At 59.1% G+C, this 20,863-nt stretch overlaps 1 protein-coding gene across 2 annotated transcripts in view; it reads right to left on the minus strand.

The window, feature by feature from the left end:
* The window catches only part of LOC106572508 (retinoic acid receptor gamma-A), a 122,044-nt gene that overhangs the window by 45,114 nt on the left and 56,067 nt on the right, over window positions 1-20,863 (minus strand). Inside the window, exon 1 of one of the 2 annotated variants that reach the window (XM_014146737.2) lies at window positions 4,600-5,294. The exons of the other annotated variant lie outside the window; for it this stretch is intronic. Within the exon in view, the coding sequence (XP_014002212.2) occupies window positions 4,600-4,744 (145 nt within the window). The 5' untranslated portion in view covers window positions 4,745-5,294. Of the gene's footprint in view, window positions 1-4,599; window positions 5,295-20,863 lie in introns of those variants that run through there. 2 annotated transcript variants of the gene reach the window in all.

Consider the following 20,863-nt stretch of genomic DNA (forward strand, 5'->3'; position numbering starts at 1 on the left):
GGAGGTGTGGTATACGGCCAATATACCACGGCTAAGGGCCGTTCTTACACACGACGCAATGCAGAGTGCCTGGACACAGCCCTTAGACGTGGAATATTGGCCATACACAAACCCCCGAGGTGCCTTATTGCTATTATAAACTGGTTACCAACATAATTAGAGCAGTACAAATAAATGTTTTATCATACCCGTGGTATACGGTCTGATATACCATGGCTGTCAGCCAATCAGCATTCAGGGCTTAAACCACCAAGTTTCTAACTCCCGAGTGGCGCAGCGGTCTAAGGCACTGCATCTCAGTCCAAGAGGTGTCCCTACAGTCCCTGGTTCGATTTCAGGCTGTATCACATCCGGCAGTGATTGGGAGTCCCATAGGGCAGCGCACAGTTGGCCCAGCATCGTCCGGGTTTGGCCAGGGTAGGCCGTCATTGTAAATTAGAACTTGTTCTTAACTGACTTGCATAGTTAAATAAAGATTAAATTAAAAAAAATATAACCCCTTTTCTAATACTACAGTATGAGATGATAAATCTACTGCATGAGAAGATTAACATGACAAGTGAAGCAAAAGGCAGGAAATCTTTTTTACATCATCATTTGGCATCTGGTACACATTTTGCTATCATTGACATATGAATAAACTATTATCGTATGACTAAATCATTATCCTTTTCCTGTCCATAAATTAGAGATAAATTGCGTTATCCTTCCAAGCACAGTAACACAGCAAGTGAAGAAAAAGCTCATGAACCTTTCTTCATATCATCAAATGTCATCTAGTATGACAGTTGAGTAATTTCTAGCTTATTGGCGTATGTCTAAATCATTTCACCATTTTCCTTTCCATCCAGCCCTGGTGTATTAGTTCCAGCTACATAACAGACACTTAAACAGCAGTAGGCTACACAATAACAGCCATTTAAAAGGCTCCTCCTTCTCAAAAGGCAGACAAGGACACCACACATGTTGTGGATCTGACATTGGCCAGCCCACAGCCTCTCTGTAACCTCTGACATTGGACAGAAAAGCATCAGTCTCCAACCACCAGACAGAAAACAGAAAAGATGATCATGACCACACACTAAAACTCCCTTTGATTCTAAACAGATTGAGACAAAAAGCAATGACATTGAAAAACCCCAGGAAATTCAAAACCTAACCCACTGATTTCCAGATTTGCTTCTGAGTAAAAATTGTTTTTAAAGCATGACATCTGTATGTCAGAATTGTTATAAAATCACAAAAGATAACTCCACAACGAGTCCCCATGTTGGTAATGTTTAGATTGCATATAGAGCAAAATTGCATATAGAGTTGTGGGGGGCTGTTTAAAAATCTTTGATAAAAATTTGTTAAAATCTTTATTTACTCTGATTTTAGAGTTCTCCCTCAAACAGAAATAAACTCACAGAATATCTAGGCCAAATTTAAGAAATGGTGTCACACTTTAAGCAGCTGACTGGGACTCAAGACTCAAGAAGTTCTGATTGTTGTTAATGCTATGAGAACAGAGCTGAGTAGATGAGCTCTCCTAGCTGAGTGTCTTTACTTTGGAGGGTTTAGCTCTCTAGCTTGCGGCTAGCTCCCTGGTTCACCTGTGTCCCAAATGGCACCCTATTCCCTATATAGTGCACTACTTTTGACCAGGGCACATAGGCCATAGCTATAGTGCTCTGGCCAAAAGTAGTGCACTATATAGGGAATAGGGTGCCATTTAAGACACAGGTCACTGTGCTCTGCAGCTGGCCAGGCCTAATGAGAGATCAGACTCAAACATCAATTCATCTGCCTCATTGTAGAGGACAATGAGGGCCAACTGGTTCAGTAAGGAGAGATATTATGGCTGCTCCTCGTGTGGGATAGGGTCGCCTTGTTTACTAAGATTAAGCACAGAAGGACTAAAACAGTACACAGCACACACATACACAGAAGCACAGATGCGCACACACACACACACACACACACACACACACACACACACACACACACACACACACACACACACACACACACACACACACACACACACACACACACACTAGCGCACACACACACACACACACACACACACACACACACACACACACACACACACACACACACACACACACACACACACAAGCACAGCAACACCAACTGACCGATCGTTCGTTCTCTTTGATTTCCTGGAAGAAAGAACAAAAATAAAATAACTTTGGGACCTGACTGGCTACGTTTTAAATGGTTGTGTGGGTCGGTGAGAGCGGTGAGGTCTCTGACTAAATAAAAAAATATTTTGTTATTATCAGAGCTCCTTGGCTGGCTGTAGGAGAGAGGAGAGGAAAAAAGAGCAGAGGAAAGGTGAGAAGGGAAGAGGAGGAGAGGAGAGGAGAGGAGAGGAGAGGAGAGGAGAGGAGAGGAGAGGAGAGGAGAGGAGAGGAGAGGAGAGGAAAGGAGAAGAAAGGAGAGACGAGAAGAGAAGAGGAGAGGAGAGAAGAGAGGAGAGGAGAAGAGCAGAAGAATGGAGACAGAAAGAAAGAAGAAAGAAAAGCAGAAGAGGAGAGGCTGGTCTGCATGGAGTCCCCCTCGGCCTCCCTTGTCCTGACAGGGCATCTGTCTTCATTAAAGAGAGCCCAGTGTGTATGACAGCCACTGAAACGCTGGTGTCTTCACGAGTAATGAAGACAGATGACTGCCCCCAAGATCCAGTAAAAAGGAACAAAAAAGCAGAAGGTTGAACAAATAAAATCTGAAAAACAACCCTCAGTGTGAACACAACACAGCATCTGGGTTTCAAAAGGATTTTAAAAAACTAAATGGGAACACACGAACAGAAGCAAGCAAACGTGTTGTTTGTGTGCAACAACTAAACTAGCTAGATTGTTCGTAGTTTGATGGTGTGTTGTGTATTTCTTCTTGCTTGTATCATTTCTGGCTTGCTCCCTAGAAGAGAACAACACACCCCCACTCCTTTTTCACAGTCCCTCTCTTTCTCCCAGCCACACAGGCCCCCTGGACGCCTATGGAAATTGACCCCAGTTTTGTCTATCTGAGACAGGCCTGTTGTTAGAGCCAGAGCAGTGTCTGAAGTCTGGAAAGGAGGGAGCGAGGGAGGAAAAATGTGAACACTGACAGAAAAAGAGAGAGAAAAGAAATCTGGCAAGACCCTTTGGCTCTTCTGAAGCCTAGCAACATTCCAAGTTACTCATTTATTCATAAATTCATCCATTCAATAATTAATCTACTGATTAATTTATAGCTATTTAGCTCGAGAGGAAAATCCTTACACACAAACATAAACACCAACAATACCTCCAACTAAAAATACAAGGAGCACAGAAATGTTTTTAGAAGACCGCTTTTTATGTCTACTTTATATAAAAAAAGACTAGATTCAAAACCCATTGTAGTCTCCACATGGAAAGCACTAGTAGCTGTCACAGAGGCGATTGTGAAGGGAACAAGACCAATGTCATGTGGATGGCTGACATTTTGTCGAAAGTGTCAGGTTTCTCCCTCTCTCTCTTCCTCTCAATATTTCATCTATACTTTCTTACTCTTTTCTGTTTTGTATACAGAACCTAACCTACCCCACAAGGTCAAAACTCAGGTGGTTGGCATTGTCACAGTGAATCCTGAACCTGTGGGTTAGCATTGTCACAGTGAAACCTGAACCTGTGGGTTAGCATTGTCACAGTGAAACCTGAACCTGTGGGTTAGCATTGTCACAGTGAAACCTGAACCTGTGGGTTAGCATTGTCACAGTGAATCCTGAACCTGTGGGTTAGCATTGTCACAGTGAAACCTGAACCTGTGGGTTAGCATTGTCACAGTGAAACCTGAACCTGTGGGTTAGCATTGTCACAGTGAATCCTGAACCTGTGGGTTAGCATTGTCACAGTGAATCCTGAACCTGTGGGTTAGCATTGCCACAGTGAAACCTGAACCTGTGGGTTAGCATTGCCACAGTCAAACCTGAACCTGTGGGTTAGCATTGTCACAGTGAATCCTGAACCTGTGGGTTAGCATTGCCACAGTGAAACCTGAACCTGTGGGTTAGCATTGCCACAGTGAAACCTGAACCTGTGGGTTAGCATTGCCACAGTGAAACCTGAACCTGTGGGTTAGCATTGCCACAGTCAAACCTGAACCTGTGGGTTAGCATTGCCACAGTCAAACCTGAACCTGTGGGTTAGCATTGCCACAGTCAAACCTGAACCTGTGGGTTAGCATTGCCACAGTGAAACCTGAACCTGTGGGTTAGCATTGCAGCCACTCAGAAATCAAACAAACACACACACCCAGAGGCTAGCATATTATATCGTAGCATTAGCTAGTTGTCCCTGGGTAGCCAGTGGAGCTGTCCCAACAGGCTCCAGTACCAGTCTCTTCCTGTCCACACACACACACACACACACACACACACACACACACACACACACAAATACACACACAGGTCTCTAGCCCCTTCAGCCCTGACAGTCAGCCCACGAGCAGATCTGAGAGCAGTACAGCCTGTGGTAAACAAAACCCCCTCCACGGCCCACACTGAATCGGATGCCAGCTAGCTCAGTGGAAGAGCATGACACAGGACATGCAAACAGGATGCCATTGACTTACATTGAACGCTGGCGCTGCCGGTCCAAGCGAAGGGGTCCAGCCCTGCGAAGAAGGGGCTTGCCTTCCGCAGCATGCACGCACCCCGGCTGGTGACATCATATAGCTGGCGTGGGCCCATCCCCAGAGCTTCCATACAGTCAAACATGGTGGTGGAGCTTTCAACCTCCTTTTACTGTACCCCCTTCCTAGTCCCTACCTCCGAGAACACACAGGTTAAACCTGCTGCTGTACCCCCCCCCCTTCCTTGTTCCTGGAGTAGCTAGGTCACCTTACCGTAGTACAACAATAACAACAACAACAACAACAACAGTAGCAGCAGCAGTGAAGGTCCCAGTTCAAACCCTTCCTGTAGCTCTGATGTGTTGCTGCCTGCTGCTACCTTTTCCTTCGTTCCTTCCTTCCTTCCTTCTCTCTCTCTCTCTCTCCCTCTGTCGTCTGTTCTATCCTTTCCTGCAGGCACTTCTGTTTCTATACCTCCTTTCCCTTCCCCTCAGCTGGAATGCAGGGCTGGTTCCTGCCTGGCTGTATCTGTAGCTGAATGTGCTGTTCTGAGTTCAGTGTTGCTCTATCGTCTCCCCCTGCCCTAGGGCGAGCTGCTCCCTGTCTGCTGAAACAGACCTAAATAACAGCTCCCACTCTCTCTCTCTCTCTCTCTCTCCCTCTCTCTCTCTCTCTCTCTCTTTCTTTCACTGCTGCATCCCAGACACATAAGGCACAGCGGAGCGAACCAACTGCCTCAGACTGAGAGAGGGGGGGTGGAGAGAGAGAGAGGGAGAGAGACAGGGGACCCAGAGGGAGGGGGTGGAGAGAGATTGAGAGAGTGGAGGAGGGAGGGGAAGAGGAGGGGAAGTGGCCAGAGCCCCGTGCTGCAAGGCGGGGACTGATTTGTTAGAGGACATAACTTTATTCCATTCTTCTCTCTCCTCTCCTCTCTTTTTGTCCCCGCTTTCTTTTGTTTTTCATATTTCAGCCCGAATGCAAACAAACACAACCCCTCCCCTCCTCTGCCCTATTCAGATCCCTCTCTCCCTCTTAGTTCTCTCGATTTGTCTTTACACTGCACCTCCCCCACTACCCCTGCAGTAAATATGAGCCCCCTCCTCCCCCCTCCCTCCCCCCCTAGCCCCCGTCTCTAATCATAACCATATTAAAGTCTGGGCAGGCAGAGAAAAAGGCAGCCACAGAGACGGAAAGAGGGAGAGGGAGAGAAAGAGAGATTTTATTTTATTGGCCCAATAGTTACGTAATTAAAATAACAAACTTTACTTTATTTTAACAGACCTAGAAAGTTAGAACCAAGCCCCCCTCATTGTCCACGGTACATAGAACCCCTCTGACGCCCCACACCCATACAAAGTCCCCCTGACGACTCACCAGCCCCCCATATACATGCTAAAGTGTGTGCTGAGCCCACACCAGCAGCACAGCTCTGGGGTCTGTACACCCCGCCCCCTGCATCCCAACATGTAGTTTACTAGGCAGCCCCTTCCCCTAATGGCTATGCTATACCTAGGCCCTGCAACATATAGGTCCAGAGTCAGCCCCAACCCTCCAGTCAGCCCCAACCCTCCAGAGTCAGCCCCAACCCTCCAGATCAGCCCCAACCAACTCCAGAGTCAGCCCCAACCCTCCAGATTCAGCCCCAACCCTCCAGAGTCAGCCCCAACCCTCCAGAGTCAGCCCCAACCCCTACAGTCAGCCCCAACCCTCCAGAGTCAGCCCCAACCCTCCAGTCAGCCCCAACCCTCCAGAGTCGCCCCAACCCTCCAGGTCAGCCCCAACCCTACAGTCAGCCCCAACCCTCCAGTCATCCCCAACCCAACAGTCAGCCCCAACCCTCCAGAGTCATCCCCAACCCTCCAGAGTCAGCCCCAACCCTCCAGTCATCCCCAACCCTCCAGAGTCAGCCCCAACCCTCCAGAGTCAGCCCCAACCCTCCAGAGTCATCCCCTACCCTACAGTTAGCCCCAACCCTCCAGAGTCAGCCCCAACCCTCCAGAGTCAGCCCCACCCTCCAGCCCCAACCCTCCAGAGTCAGCCCCAACCCTCCAGAGACAGCCCCTACCCTCCAGTCAGCCCCAACCCTCCAGTTAGCCCCAACCCTCCAGAGTCAGCCCCAATCCTCCAGTCAGCCCCAACCCTCCAGTCAGCCCCAACCCTCCAGTCATCCCCAACCCTCCCGTCAGCCCCAACCCTCCAGTCAGCCCCAACCCTCCAGTCATCCCCAACCCTACAGTCAGCCCCAACCCTCCAGTCAGCCCCAACCCTCCAGAGTCAGCCCCAACCCTCCAGAGTCAGCCCCAACCCTCCAGTCATCCCCAACCCTCCAGTCATCCCCAACGCTCCAGAGTCAGCCCCAACGCTCCAGAGTCAGCCCCAACCCTCCAGAGTCTTCCCCTACCCTACAGTCAGCCACAACCCTCCAGAGTCAGCCCCAACCCTACAGTCAGCCCCAACCCTCCAGAGTCAGCCCCAACCCTCCAGAGTCAGCCCCAACCCTCCAGTCAGCCCCAACCCTCCAGTCAGCCCCAACCCTCCAGAGTCAGCCCCAATCCTCCAGTCAGCCCCAACCCTCCAGTCAGCCCAACCCTCCAGAGTCATCCCCAACCCTACAGTCAGCCCCAACCCTCCAGAGTCAGCCCCAACCCTACAGTCAGCCCCAACCCTCCAGAGTCGCCCCAACCCTTCAGTCAGCCCCAACCCTACAGTCAGCCCCAACCCTCCAGTCATCCCCAACCCTACAGTCAGCCCCAACCCTCCAGAGTCAGCCCCAACCCTCCAGAGTCAGCCCCAACCCTCCAGTCAGCCCCAACCCTCCAGAGTCAGCCCCAACCCTCCAGAGTCAGCCCCAACCCTCCAGAGTCATCCCCAACCCTACAGTCAGCCCCAACCCTCCAGAGTCAGCCCCAACCCTCCAGAGTCAGCCCCTACCCTACAGTCAGCCCCAACCCTCCAGAGTCAGCCCCAACCCTCCAGAGTCAGCCCCAACCCTCCAGTCAGCCCCAACCCTCCAGTCAGCCCCAACCCTCCAGAGTCAGCCCCAATCCCTCCAGTCAGCCCCAACCCTCCAGTCAGCCCCAAACCCTCCAGTCAGCCCCAACCCTCCCAGTCAGCCCCAACCCTCCAGTCAGCCCCAACCCTCCAGGTCAGCCCCAACCCCCACAGTCAGCCCCAACCCTCCAGTCAGCCCCAACCCTCCAGAGTCAGCCCCAACCCTCCAGAGTCAGCCCCAACCCTCCAGGTCATCCCCAACCCTCCAGTCAGCCCCAACCCTCCAGAGTCAGCCCCAACGCTCCAGAGTCAGCCCCAACCCTCCAGAGTCATCCCCTACCCTACAGTCAGCCCCAACCCTCCAGAGTCAGCCCCAACCCTACAGTCAGCCCCAACCCTCCAGAGTCAGCCCCAACCCTCCAGAGTCATCCCCAACCCTCCAGTCAGCCCCAACCCTCCAGTCAGCCCCAACCCTCCAGAGTCAGCCCCAACCCTCCAGTCAGCCCCAACCCTCCAGTCAGCCCCAACCCTCCAGAGTCAGCCCCAACCCTACAGTCAGCCCCAACCCTCCAGAGTCAGCCCCAACCCTACAGTCAGCCCCCACCCTCCAGAGTCAGCCCCAACCCTCCAGAGTCAGCCCCAACCCTCCAGTCAGCCCCAACCCTCCAGAGTCAGCCCCAACCCTCCAGAGTCAGCCCCAACCCTCCAGTCAGCCCCAACCCTCCAGAGTCAGCCCCAACCCTCCAGAGTCAGCCCCAACCCTCCAGAGTCATCCCCAACCCTACAGTCAGCCCCAACCCTCCAGAGTCAGCCCCAACCCTCCAGGTCAGCCCCAACCCTCCAGTCAGCCCCAACCCTCCAGAGTCAGCCCCAACCCTCCAGAGACAGCCCCAACCCTCCAGAGTCAGCCCCAACCCTCCAGTCAGCCCCAACCCTCCAGAGTCAGCCCCAACCCTCCAGTCAGCCCCAACCCTCCAGTCAGCCCCAACCCTCCAGTCAGCCCCAATCCTCCCGTCAGCCCCAACCCTCCAGTCAGCCCCAACCCTCCAGTCAGCCCCAACCCTCCAGTCAGCCCCAACCCTCCAGTCAGCCCCAACCCTCCAGAGTCAGCCCCAACCCTCCAGAGTCAGCCCCAACCCTCCAGAGTCAGCCCCAACCCTCCAGTCATCCCCAACCCTCCAGTCATCCCCAACGCTCCAGAGTCAGCCCCAACGCTCCAGAGTCAGCCCCAACGCTCCAGAGTCAGCCCCAACCCTCCAGAGTCATCCCCAACCCTACAGTCAGCCCACAACCCTCCAGAGTCAGCCCCAACCCTCCAGTCATCCCCAACCCTACAGTCGGCCCCAACCCTCCAGAGTCAGCCCCAACCCTCCAGAGTCATCCCCAACCCTCCAGAGTCATCCCCAACCCTAGAGTCAGCCCCAAACCTCCAGAGTCAGCCCCAACCCTACAGTCAGCCCCAACCCTCCAGAGTCAGCCCCAACCCTCCAGTCAGCCCCAACCCTCCAGAGTCAGCCCCAACCCTTCAGTCATCCCCAACCCTACAGTCAGCCCCAACCCTCCAGTCATCCCCAACCCTACAGTCAGCCCCAACCCTCCAGAGTCAGCCCCAAACCTCCAGAGTCAGCCCCAACCCTCCAGTCATCCCCAACGCTCCAGAGTCAGCCCCAACCCTCCAGAGTCAGCCCCAACCCTCCAGAGTCATCCCCTACCCTACAGTCAGCCCCAACCCTCCAGAGTCATCCCCTACCCTACAGTCAGCCCCAACCCTCCAGAGTCAGCCCCAACCCTCCAGTCAGCCCCAACCCTCCAGAGTCAGCCCCAACCCTCCAGTCAGCCCCAACCCTCCAGAGTCAGCCCCAACCCTCCAGTCAGCCCCAACCCTCCAGAGTCAGCCCCAACCCTCCAGAGTCATCCCCAACCCTCCAGTCAGCCCCAACCCTCCAGAGTCAGCCCCAACCCTCCAGTCAGCCCCAACCCTCCAGTCAGCCCCAACCCTCCAGTCATCCCCAACCCTACAGTCAGCCCCAACCCTCCAGAGTCATCCCCAACCCTGCAGTCAGCCCCAACCCTCCAGAGTCAGCCCCAACCCTCCAGTCATCCCCAACCCTACAGTCAGCCCCAACCCTCCAGTCATCCCCAACCCTCCAGTCAGCCCCAACCCTCCAGGTCAGCCCCAACCCTCCAGAGTCAGCCCCAACCCTCCAGTCAGCCCCAACCCTCCAGAGTCAGCCCCAACCCTCCAGAGTCAGCCCCAACCCTCCAGTCAGCCCCAACCCTACAGAGTCAGCCCCAACCCTCCAGAGTCAGCCCCAACCCTCCAGTCAGCCCCAACCCTCCAGTCAGCCCCAACCCTCCAGAGTCAGCCCCAACCCTACAGTCAGCCCCAACCCTCCAGAGTCAGCCCCAACCCTCCAGAGTCAGCCCCAACCCTCCAGAGTCATCCCCAACCCTACAGTCAGCCCCAACCCTCCAGAGTCAGCCCCAACCCTACCGTCAGCCCCAACCCTCCAGAGTCAGCCCCAACCCTCCAGAGTCAGCCCCAACCCTCCAGTCAGCCCCAACCCTCCAGAGTCAGCCCCAACCCTCCAGTTAGCCCCAACCCTACAGTCAGCCCCAACCCTCCAGTCAACCCCAACCCTCCAGTCAGCCCCAACCCTCCAGAGTCAGCCCCAACCCTCCAGAGTCAGCCCCAACCCTCCAGAGTCAGCCCCTACCCTCCAGTCAGCCCCAACTCTCCAGTCAGCCCCAACCCTCGCGAGTCAGCCCCAACCCTCCAGAGTCATCCCCAACCCTCCAGAGTCAGCCCCAACCCTCCAGTCAGCCCCAACCCTACAGTCAGCCCCAACCCTCCAGTCAGCCCCAACCCTACAGTCAGCCCCAACCCTCCAGTCAGCCCCAACCCTCCAGTCAGCCCCAACCCTCCAGAGTCATCCCCAACCCTGCAGTCAGCCCCAACCCTCCAGAGTCAGCCCCAACCCTACAGTCAGCCCCAACCCTCCAGAGTCAGCCCCAACCCTACAGTCAGCCCCAACCCTCCAGAGTCAGCCCCACCCCTCCAGAGTCAGCCCCACCCCTCCAGATTCAGCCCCAACCCCCAGTCAGCCCCAACCCTCCAGTCAGCCCCAACCCTCCAGAGTCAGCCCCAACACTCCAGTCAGCCCCAACCCTCCAGAGTCATCCCCAACCCTACAGTCAGCCCCAACCCTCCAGAGTCAGCCCCAACCCTACAGTCAGCCCCAACCCTCCAGAGTCAGCCCCAACCCTCCAGTCAGCCCCAACCCTCCAGAGTCAGCCCCAACCCTACAGTCAGCCCCAACCCTCCAGAGTCAGCCCCAACCCTACAGTCAGCCCCAACCCTCCAGAGTCAGCCCCAACCCTCCAGTCAGCCCCAACCCTCCAGTCATCCCCAACCCTACAGTCAGCCCCAACCCTCCAGAGTCATCCCCAACCCTACAGTCAGCCCCAACCCTCCAGAGTCAGCCCCAACCCTACAGTCAGCCCCAACCCTCCAGAGTCAGCCCCAACCCTCCAGAGTCAGCCCCAACCCTCCAGTCAGCCCCAACCCTCCAGAGTCAGCCCCAACCCTCCAGTCAGCCCCAACCCTCCAGAGTCAGCCCCAACCCTCCAGAGTCAGCCCCAACCCCCAGTCAGCCCCAACCCTCCAGTCAGCCCCAACCCTCCAGAGTCAGCCCCAACCCTCCAGTCAGCCCCAACCCTACAGTCAGCCCCAACCCTCCAGAGTCAGCCCCAACCCTCCAGTCAGCCCCAACCCTACAGTCAGCCCCAACCCTCCAGTCAGCCCCAACCCAACAGTCAGCCCCAACCCTCCAGAGTCAGCCCCAACCCTCCAGAGTCAGCCCCAACCCTCCAGAGTCAGCCCCAACCCTCCAGAGTCAGCCCCAACCCTCCAGAGTCAGCCCCAACCCTCCAGAGTCATCCCCAACCCTAGAGTCAGCCCCAACCCTCCAGAGTCAGCCCCAACCCTACAGTCAGCCCCAACCCTCCAGAGTCAGCCCCAACCCTCCAGTCAGCCCCAACCCTCCAGAGTCAGCCCCAACCCTCCAGAGTCAGCCCCAACCCTCCAGAGTCATCCCCAACCCTCCAGTCAGCCCCAACCCTCCAGTCAGCCCCAACCCTCCAGAGTCAGCCCCAACCCTCCAGTCAGCCCCAACCCTCCAGTCAGCCCCAACCCTCCAGAGTCAGCCCCAACCCTCCAGTCAGCCCCAACCCTCCAGAGTCAGCCCCAACCCTACAGTCAGCCCCAACCCTCCAGAGTCAGCCCCACCCCTCCAGAGTCAGCCCCAACCCTCCCGATTCAGCCCCAACCAGTCAGCCCCAACCCTCCAGTCAGCCCCAACCCTCCAGAGTCAGCCCCAACCCTCCAGTCAGCCCCAACCCTCCAGAGTCAGCCCCAACCCTACAGTCAGCCCCAACCCTCCAGAGTCAGCCCCAACCCTCCAGTCAGCCCCAACCCTCCAGAGTCAGCCCCAACCCTCCAGGTCAGCCCCAACCCTCCAGAGTCAGCCCCAACCCTCCAGTCAGCCCCAACCCTCCAGAGTCAGCCCCAACCCTACAGTCAGCCCCAACCCTCCAGAGTCAGCCCCAACCCTCCAGTCAGCCCCAACCCTCCAGGTCATCCCCAACCCTACAGTCAGCCCCAACCCTCCAGAGTCAGCCCCAACCCTCCAGTCAGCCCCAACCCTCCAGAGTCAGCCCCAACCCTCCAGGTCAGCCCCAACCCTCCAGAGTCAGCCCCAACCCTCCAGAGTCAGCCCCAACCCTCCAGGTCAGCCCCAACCCTCCAGAGTCAGCCCCAACCCTCCAGGTCAGCCCCAACCCCTCCAGAGTCAGCCCCAACCCTCCAGAGTCAGCCCCAACCCTCAGTCAGCCCCAACCCTCCAGTCAGCCCCAACCCTCCAGAGTCAGCCCCAACCCTCCAGTCAGCCCCAACCCCCACAGTCAGCCCCAACCCTCCAGAGTCAGCCCCAACCCTTCAGTCATCCCCAACCCTACAGTCAGCCCCAACCCTCCAGTCAGCCCCAACCCTACAGTCAGCCCCAACCCTCCAGAGTCAGCCCCAACCCTCCAGAGTCAGCCCCAACCCTCCAGTCATCCCCAACCCTCCAGAGTCAGCCCCAACCCTCCAGAGTCAGCCCCAACCCTCCAGAGTCATCCCCTACCCTACAGTCAGCCCCAACCCTCCAGAGTCAGCCCCAACCCTACAGTCAGCCCCAACCCTCCAGAGTCAGCCCCAACCCTCCAGTCAGCCCCAACCCTCCAGAGTCAGCCCCAACCCTCCAGAGTCAGCCCCAACCCTCCAGAGTCATCCCCAACCCTCCAGTCAGCCCCAACCCTCCAGTCAGCCCCAACCCTCCAGAGTCAGCCCCAATCCTCCAGTCATCCCCAACCCTACAGTCAGCCCCAACCCTCCAGTCAACCCCAACCCTCCAGTCAGCCCCAACCCTCCAGTCATCCCCAACCCTCCAGAGTCAGCCCCAACCCTCCAGAGTCAGCCCCCAACCCTCCAGAGTCAGCCCCAACCCTCCAGTCAGCCCCAACCCTCCAGTCAGCCCCAACCCTCCAGAGTCAGCCCCAACCCTCCAGAGTCAGCCCCAACCCTCCAGTCAGCCCCAACCCTCCAGAGTCATCCCCAACCCTACAGTCAGCCCCAACCCTCCAGAGTCAGCCCCAACCCTACAGTCAGCCCCAACCCTCCAGAGTCAGCCCCAACCCTCCAGTCAGCCCCAACCCTCCAGAGTCAGCCCCAACCCTCCAGTCAGCCCCAACCCTCCAGAGTCAGCCCCAACCCTTCCAGTCAGCCCCAACCCTACAGTCAGCCCCAACCCTCCAGAGTCAGCCCCAACCCTCCAGGTCAGCCCCAACCCTCCAGTCAGCCCCAACCCTCCAGAGTCAGCCCCAACCCTCCAGAGTCAGCCCCAACCCTCCAGAGTCATCCCCAACCCTCCAGTCAGCCCCAACCCCCCAGTCAGCCCCAACCCTCCAGAGTCAGCCCCAACCCTCCAGTCAGCCCCAACCCTCCAGTCAGCCCCAACCCTCCAGAGTCATCCCCAACCCTCCAGTCAGCCCCAACCCTCCAGAGTCAGCCCCAACCCTCCAGAGTCAGCCCCAACCCTCCAGAGTCATCCCCAACCCTACAGTCAGCCCCAACCCTCCAGAGTCAGCCCCAACCCTACAGTCAGCCCCAACCCTCCAGAGTCAGCCCCAACCCTCCAGTCAGCCCCAACCCTCCAGAGTCAGCCCCAACCCTCCAGAGTCAGCCCCAACCCTCCAGTCAGCCCCAACCCTCCAGTCAGCCCCAACCCTCCAGAGTCAGCCCCAACCCTCCAGTCAGCCCCAACCCTACAGTCAGCCCCAACCCTCCAGGTCAGCCCCAACCCTACAGTCAGCCCCAACCCTCCAGTCATCCCCAACCCTCCAGAGTCAGCCCCAACCCTCCAGAGTCAGCCCCAACCCTCCAGAGTCATCCCCAACCCTCCAGTCAGCCCCAACCCTCCAGTCAGCCCCAACCCTCCAGAGTCAGCCCCAATCCTCCAGTCAGCCCCAACCCTCCAGTCAGCCCAACCCTCCAGAGTCATCCCCAACCCTACAGTCAGCCCCAACCCTCCAGAGTCAGCCCCAACCCTACAGTCAGCCCCCACCCTCCAGAGTCAGCCCCAACCCTCCAGTCAGCCCCAACCCTCCAGAGTCAGCCCCAACCCTCCAGTCAGCCCCAACCCTCCAGAGTCAGCCCCAATCCTCCAGTCATCCCCAACCCTCCAGTCAGCCCCAACCCTCCAGTCAGCCCCAACCCTCCAGTCAGCCCCAACCCTCCAGTCATCCCCAACCCTCCAGAGTCAGCCCCAACCCTCCAGAGTCAGCCCCAACCCTCCAGAGTCATCCCCAACCCTCCAGTCAGCCCCAACCCTCCAGTCAGCCCCAACCCTCCAGAGTCAGCCCCAACCCTCCAGTCAGCCCCAACCCTCCAGTCAGCCCAACCCTCCAGAGTCATCCCCAACCCTACAGTCAGCCCCAACCCTCCAGAGTCAGCCCCAACCCTACAGTCAGCCCCCACCCTCCAGAGTCAGCCCCAACCCTCCAGTCATCCCCAACCCTCCAGAGTCAGCCCCAACCCTCCAGAGTCAGCCCCAACCCTCCAGAGTCATCCCCAACCCTACAGTCAGCCCCAACCCTCCAGAGTCAGCCCCAACCCTCCAGTCAGCCCCAACCCTCCAGTCAGCCCCAACCCTCCAGGTCAGCCCCAACCCTCCAGTTAGCCACAACCCTCCAGAGTCAGCCCCAACCCTACAGTCAGCCCCAACCCTCCAGAGTCAGCCACAACCCTCCAGTCAGCCCCAACCCTCCAGAGTCAGCCCCAACCCTCCAGTTAGCCCCAACCCTACAGTCAGCCCCAACCCTCCAGTCAACCCCAACCCTCCAGTCAGCCCCAACCCTCCAGAGTCAGCCCCAACCCTCCAGAGTCAGCCCCAACCCTCCAGAGTCAGCCCCAACCCTCCAGTCAGCCCCAACCCTCCAGTCAGCCCCAACCCTCCAGAGTCAGCCCCAACCCACCAGAGTCATCCCCAACCCTCCAGAGTCAGCCCCAACCCTCCAGTCAGCCCCAACCCTCCAGTCAGCCCCAACCCTCCAGAGTCAGCCCCAACCCTCCAGAGTCAGCCCCAACCCTCCAGAGTCAGCCCCAACCCTCCAGTCAGCCCCAACCCTCCAGTCAGCCCCAACCCTCCAGAGTCAGCCCCAACCCACCAGAGTCATCCCCTACCCTCCAGAGTCAGCCCCAACCCTCCAGTCATCCCCAACCCTACAGTCAGCCCCAACCCTCCAGTCAGCCCCAACCCTCAAGAGTCAGCCCCAACCCACCAGAGTCATCCCCAACCCTCCAGAGTCAGCCCCAACCCTCCAGTCATCCCCAACCCTACAGTCAGCCCCAACCCTCCAGAGTCATCCCCAACCCTACAGTCAGCCCCAACCCTACAGTCAGCCCCAACCCTCCAGAGTCAGCCCCAACCCTACCGTCAGCCCCAACCCTCCAGAGTCAGCCCCACCCCTCCAGAGTCAGCCCCACCCCTCCCGACTCAGCCCCAACCAGTCAGCCCCAACCCTCCAGAGTCAGCCCCAACCCTCCAGTCAGCCCCAACCCTCCAGAGTCATCCCCAACCCTACAGTCAGCCCCAACCCTCCAGAGTCAGCCCCAACCCTACAGTCAGCCCCAACCCTCCAGTCAGCCCCAACCCTCCAGAGTCAGCCCCAACCCTCCAGTCAGCCCCAACCCACCCTACAGTCAGCCCCAACCCTCCAGTCATCCCCAACCCTACAGTCAGCCCCAACCCTCCAGTCAGCCCCAACCCTCCAGTCAGCCCCAACCCTCCAGAGTCATCCCCAACCCTGCAGTCAGCCCCAACCCTCCAGAGTCATCCCCAACCCTACAGTCAGCCCCAACCCTCCAGAGTCAGCCCCAACCCTACCGTCAGCCCCAACCCTCCAGAGTCAGCCCCACCCCTCCAGAGTCAGCCCCACCCCTCCCGACTCAGCCCCAACCCTCCAGTCAGCCCCAACCCTCCAGTCAGCCCCAACCCTCCAGAGTCAGCCCCAACCCTCCAGTCAGCCCCAACCCTCCAGTCAGCCCCAACCCTCCAGAGTCATCCCCAACCCTCCAGTCAGCCCCAACCCTACAGAGTCAGCCCCAACCCTCCAGAGTCAGCCCCAATCCTCCAGTCAGCCCCAACCCTCCAGTCAGCCCCAACCCTCCAGTCATCCCCAACCCTACAGTCAGCCCCAACCCTCCAGAGTCATCCCCAACCCTCCAGATCAGCCCCAACCCTCCAGAGTCATCCCCAACCCTACAGTCAGCCCCAACCCTCCAGAGTCAGCCCCAACCCTACCGTCAGCCCCAACCCTCCAGAGTCAGCCCCAACCCTCCAGAGTCAGCCACAACCCTCCAGTCAGCCCCAACCCTCCAGAGTCAGCCCCAACCCTCCAGTTAGCCCCAACCCTACAGTCAGCCCCAACCCTCCAGTCAACCCCAACCCTCCAGTCAGCCCCAACCCTCCAGAGTCAGCCCCAACCCTCCAGAGTCAGCCCCAACCCTCCAGAGTCAGCCCCTACCCTCCAGTCAGCCCCAACTCTCCAGTCAGCCCCAACCCTCCAGAGTCAGCCCCAACCCACCAGAGTCATCCCCTACCCTCCAGAGTCAGCCCCAACCCTCCAGTCATCCCCAACCCTACAGTCAGCCCCAACCCTCCAGTCATCCCCAACCCTACAGTCAGCCCCAACCCTCCAGTCAGCCCCAACCCTCCAGTCAGCCCCAACCCTCCAGAGTCATCCCCAACCCTGCAGTCAGCCCCAACCCTCCAGAGTCATCCCCAACCCTACAGTCAGCCCCAACCCTCCAGAGTCAGCCCCAACCCTACCGTCAGCCCCAACCCTCCAGAGTCAGCCCCACCCCTCCAGAGTCAGCCCCACCCCTCCCGACTCAGCCCCAACCAGTCAGCCCCAACCCTCCAGTCAGCCCCAACCCTCCAGAGTCAGCCCCAACCCTCCAGTCAGCCCCAACCCTCCAGTCAGCCCCAACCCTCCAGAGTCATCCCCAACCCTACAGTCAGCCCCAACCCTCCAGAGTCAGCCCCAACCCTACAGTCAGCCACAACCCTCCAGAGTCAGCCCCAACCCTCCAGTCAGCCCCAACCCTCCAGAGTCAGCCCCAACCCTACAGTCAGCCCCAACCCTCCAGAGACAGCCCCAACCCTACAGTCAGCCCCAACCCTCCAGAGTCAGCCCCAACCCTCCAGTCAGCCCCAACCCTCCAGTCATCCCCAACCCTACAGTCAGCCCCAACCCTCCAGAGTCATCCCCAACCCTACAGTCAGCCCCAACCCTCCAGAGTCAGCCCCAACCCTACAGTCAGCCCCAACCCTCCAGAGTCAGCCCCAACCCTCCAGAGTCAGCACCAACCCTCCAGTCAGCCCCAACCCTCCAGAGTCAGCCCCAACCCTCCAGTCAGCCCCACCCCTCCAGAGTCAGCCCCAACCCTCCAGAGTCAGCCCCAACCAGTCAGCCCCAACCCTCCAGTCAGCCCCAACCCTCCAGAGTCAGCCCCAACCCTCCAGTCAGCCCCAACCCTACAGTCAGCCCCAACCCTCCAGAGTCAGCCCCAACCCTTCAGTCATCCCCAACCCTACAGTCAGCCCCAACCCTCCAGTCAGCCCCAACCCTACAGTCAGCCCCAACCCTCCAGAGTCAGCCCCAACCCTCCAGAGTCAGCCCCAACCCTCCAGTCATCCCCAACCCTCCAGAGTCAGCCCCAACCCTCCAGAGTCAGCCCCAACCCTCCAGAGTCATCCCCTACCCTACAGTCAGCCCCAACCCTCCAGAGTCAGCCCCAACCCTACAGTCAGCCCCAACCCTCCAGAGTCAGCCCCAACCCTCCAGTCAGCCCCAACCCTCCAGAGTCAGCCCCAACCCTCCAGTCAGCCCCGAACCCTCCAGTCAGCCCCAACCCTCCAGAGTCAGCCCCAACCCTCCAGTCAGCCCCAACCCTCCAGAGTCAGCCCCAACCCTCCAGTTAGCCCCAACCCTACAGTCAGCCCCAACCCTCCAGTCAACCCCAACCCTCCAGTCAGCCCCAACCCTCCAGAGTCAGCCCCAACCCTCCAGTCAGCCCCAACCCTCCAGAGTCAGCCCCAACCCTCCATAGTCAGCCCCAACCCTCCAGAGTCAGCCCCAACCCTCCAGTCAGCCCCAACCCTCCAGAGTCAGCCCCAACCCTCCAGAGTCAGCCCCAACCCTCCAGAGTCAGCCCCAACCCTCCAGTCAGCCCCAACCCTACAGTCAGCCCCAACCCTCCAGAGTCAGCCCCAACCCTCCAGAGTCAGCCCCAACCCTCCAGAGTCAGCCCCAACCCTCCAGTCAGCCCCAACCCTCCAGCTCAGCCCCAACCCCCAGTTAGCCCCAACCCTCCAGTCAGCCCCAACCCTCCAGAGTCAGCCCCAACCCTCCATAGTCAGCCCCCTACCCTCCAGTCAGCCCCAACCCTCCAGTCAGCCCCAACCCTCCAGAGTCAGCCCCAACCCTCCAGAGTCATCCCCAACCCTCCAGAGTCAGCCCCAACCCTCCAGAGTCAGCCCCAACCCTACAGTCAGCCCCAACCCTCCAGAGTCAGCCCCAACCCTCCAGAGTCAGCCCCAACCCTCCAGAGTCAGCCCCAACCCTCCAGTCAGCCCCAACCCTCCAGTCAGCCCCAACCCCTCCAGTCAGCCCCAACCCTCCAGTCAGCCCCAACCCTCCAGAGTCAGCCCCAACCCTCCAGAGTCAGCCCCAACCCTCCAGTCAGCCCCAACCCTCCAGTCAGCCCCAACCCTCCAGTCAGCCCCAACCCTCCAGAGTCAGCCCCAACCCTCCAGATTCAGCCCCAACCCTCCAGTCAGCCCCAACCCCCCATTTAGCCCCAACCCTCCAGTCAGCCCCAACCCTCCAGAGTCAGCCCCAACCCTCCAGAGTCAGCCCCAACCCTCCAGAGTCAGCCCCAACCCTCCAGAGTCAGCCCCAACCCTCCAGTCAGCCCCAACCCTCCAGAGTCAGCCCCAACCCTCCAGTCAGCCCCAACCCTCCAGAGTCAGCCCCAACCCTCCAGAGTCAGCCCCAACCCTCCAGGTCAGCCCCAACCCTCCAGTCCGCCCCAACCCTCCAGTCAGCCCCAACCCTCCAGAGTCAGCCCCAACCCTCCAGAGTCAGCCCCAACCCTCCAGTTAGCCCCAACCCTACAGTCAGCCCCAACCCTCCAGAGTCAGCCCCAACCCCCCAGTCATCCCCAACCCTACAGTCAGCCCCAACCCTCCAGAGTCAGCCCCAACCCTCCAGAGTCAGCCCCAACCCTCCAGAGTCAGCCCCAACCCTACAGTCAGCCCCAACCCTCCAGAGTCAGCCCCAACCCTCCAGAGTCAGCCCCAACCCTCCAGAGTCATCCCCAACACTACAGTCAGCCCCAACCCTCCAGTCAGCCCCAACCCTCCAGTCATCCCCAACCCTACAGTCAGCCCCAACCCTCCAGAGTCAGCCCCAACCCTCCAGAGTCAGGCCCCAACCCTCCAGAGTCATCCCCAACCCTACAGTCAGCCCAAACCCTCCAGAGTCAGCCCCAACCCTCCAGAGTCAGCCCCAACCCTCCAGTCAGCCCCAACCCTCCTGTCAGCCCCAACCCTCCAGAGTCAGCCCCAACCCTCCAGTCAGCCCCAACCCTCCAGTCAGCGCCCCAACCCTCCAGAGTCAGCCCCAACCCTCCAGAGTCAGCCCCAACCCTCCAGTCAGCCCCAACCCTCCAGTCAGCCCCAACCCTCCAGTCAGCCCCAACCCTCCAGAGTCAGCCCCAACCCTCCAGAGTCAGCCCCAACCCTCCAGAGTCAGCCCCTACCCTCCAGTCAGCCCCAACCCTCCAGTCAGCCCCAACCCTCCAGAGTCAGCCCCAACCCACCCTACAGTCAGCCCCAACCCTCCAGAGTCAGCCCCAACCCTACAGTCAGCCCCAACCCTCCAGAGTCAGCCCCAACCCTACCAGTCAGCCCCAACCCTCCAGAGTCAGCCCCAACCCTCCAGAGTCAGCCCCAACCCCTCCCGACTCAGCCCCAACCCAGTCAGCCCCAACCCTCCAGAGTCAGCCCCAACCCTCCAGTCAGCCCCAACCCTCCAGAGTCATCCCCAACCCTACAGTCAGCCCCAACCCTCCAGAGTTAGCCCCAACCCTACAGTCAGCCCCAACCCTCCAGTCAGCCCCAACCCTCCAGTCAGCCCCAACCCTCCAGAGTCAGCCCCAACCCTCCAGAGTCAGCCCCAACCCTCCAGAGTCAGCCCCAACCCTCCAGTCAGCCCCAACCCTCCAGTCAGCCCCAACCCTCCAGAGTCAGCCCCAACCCACCCTACAGTCAGCCCCAACCCTCCAGTCAGCCCCAACCCTACAGTCAGCCCCAACCCTCCAGTCAGCCCCAACCCTCCAGTCAGCCCCAACCCTCCAGAGTCAGCCCCAACCCTCCAGTCAGCCCCAACCCTCCAGAGTCATCCCCAACCCTACAGTCAGCCCCAACCCTCCAGAGTCAGCCCCAACCCTACCGTCAGCCCCAACCCTCCAGAGTCAGCCCCACCCCTCCAGAGTCAGCCCCACCCCTCCCGACTCAGCCCCAACCAGTCAGCCCCAACCCTCCAGTCAGCCCCAACCCTCCAGAGTCAGCCCCAACCCTCCAGTCAGCCCCAACCCTCCAGAGTCAGC

Source organism: Salmo salar, chromosome ssa15 (assembly GCF_905237065.1).
Source record: "Salmo salar chromosome ssa15, Ssal_v3.1, whole genome shotgun sequence".
Classification (NCBI taxonomy): domain Eukaryota; kingdom Metazoa; phylum Chordata; class Actinopteri; order Salmoniformes; family Salmonidae; genus Salmo; species Salmo salar.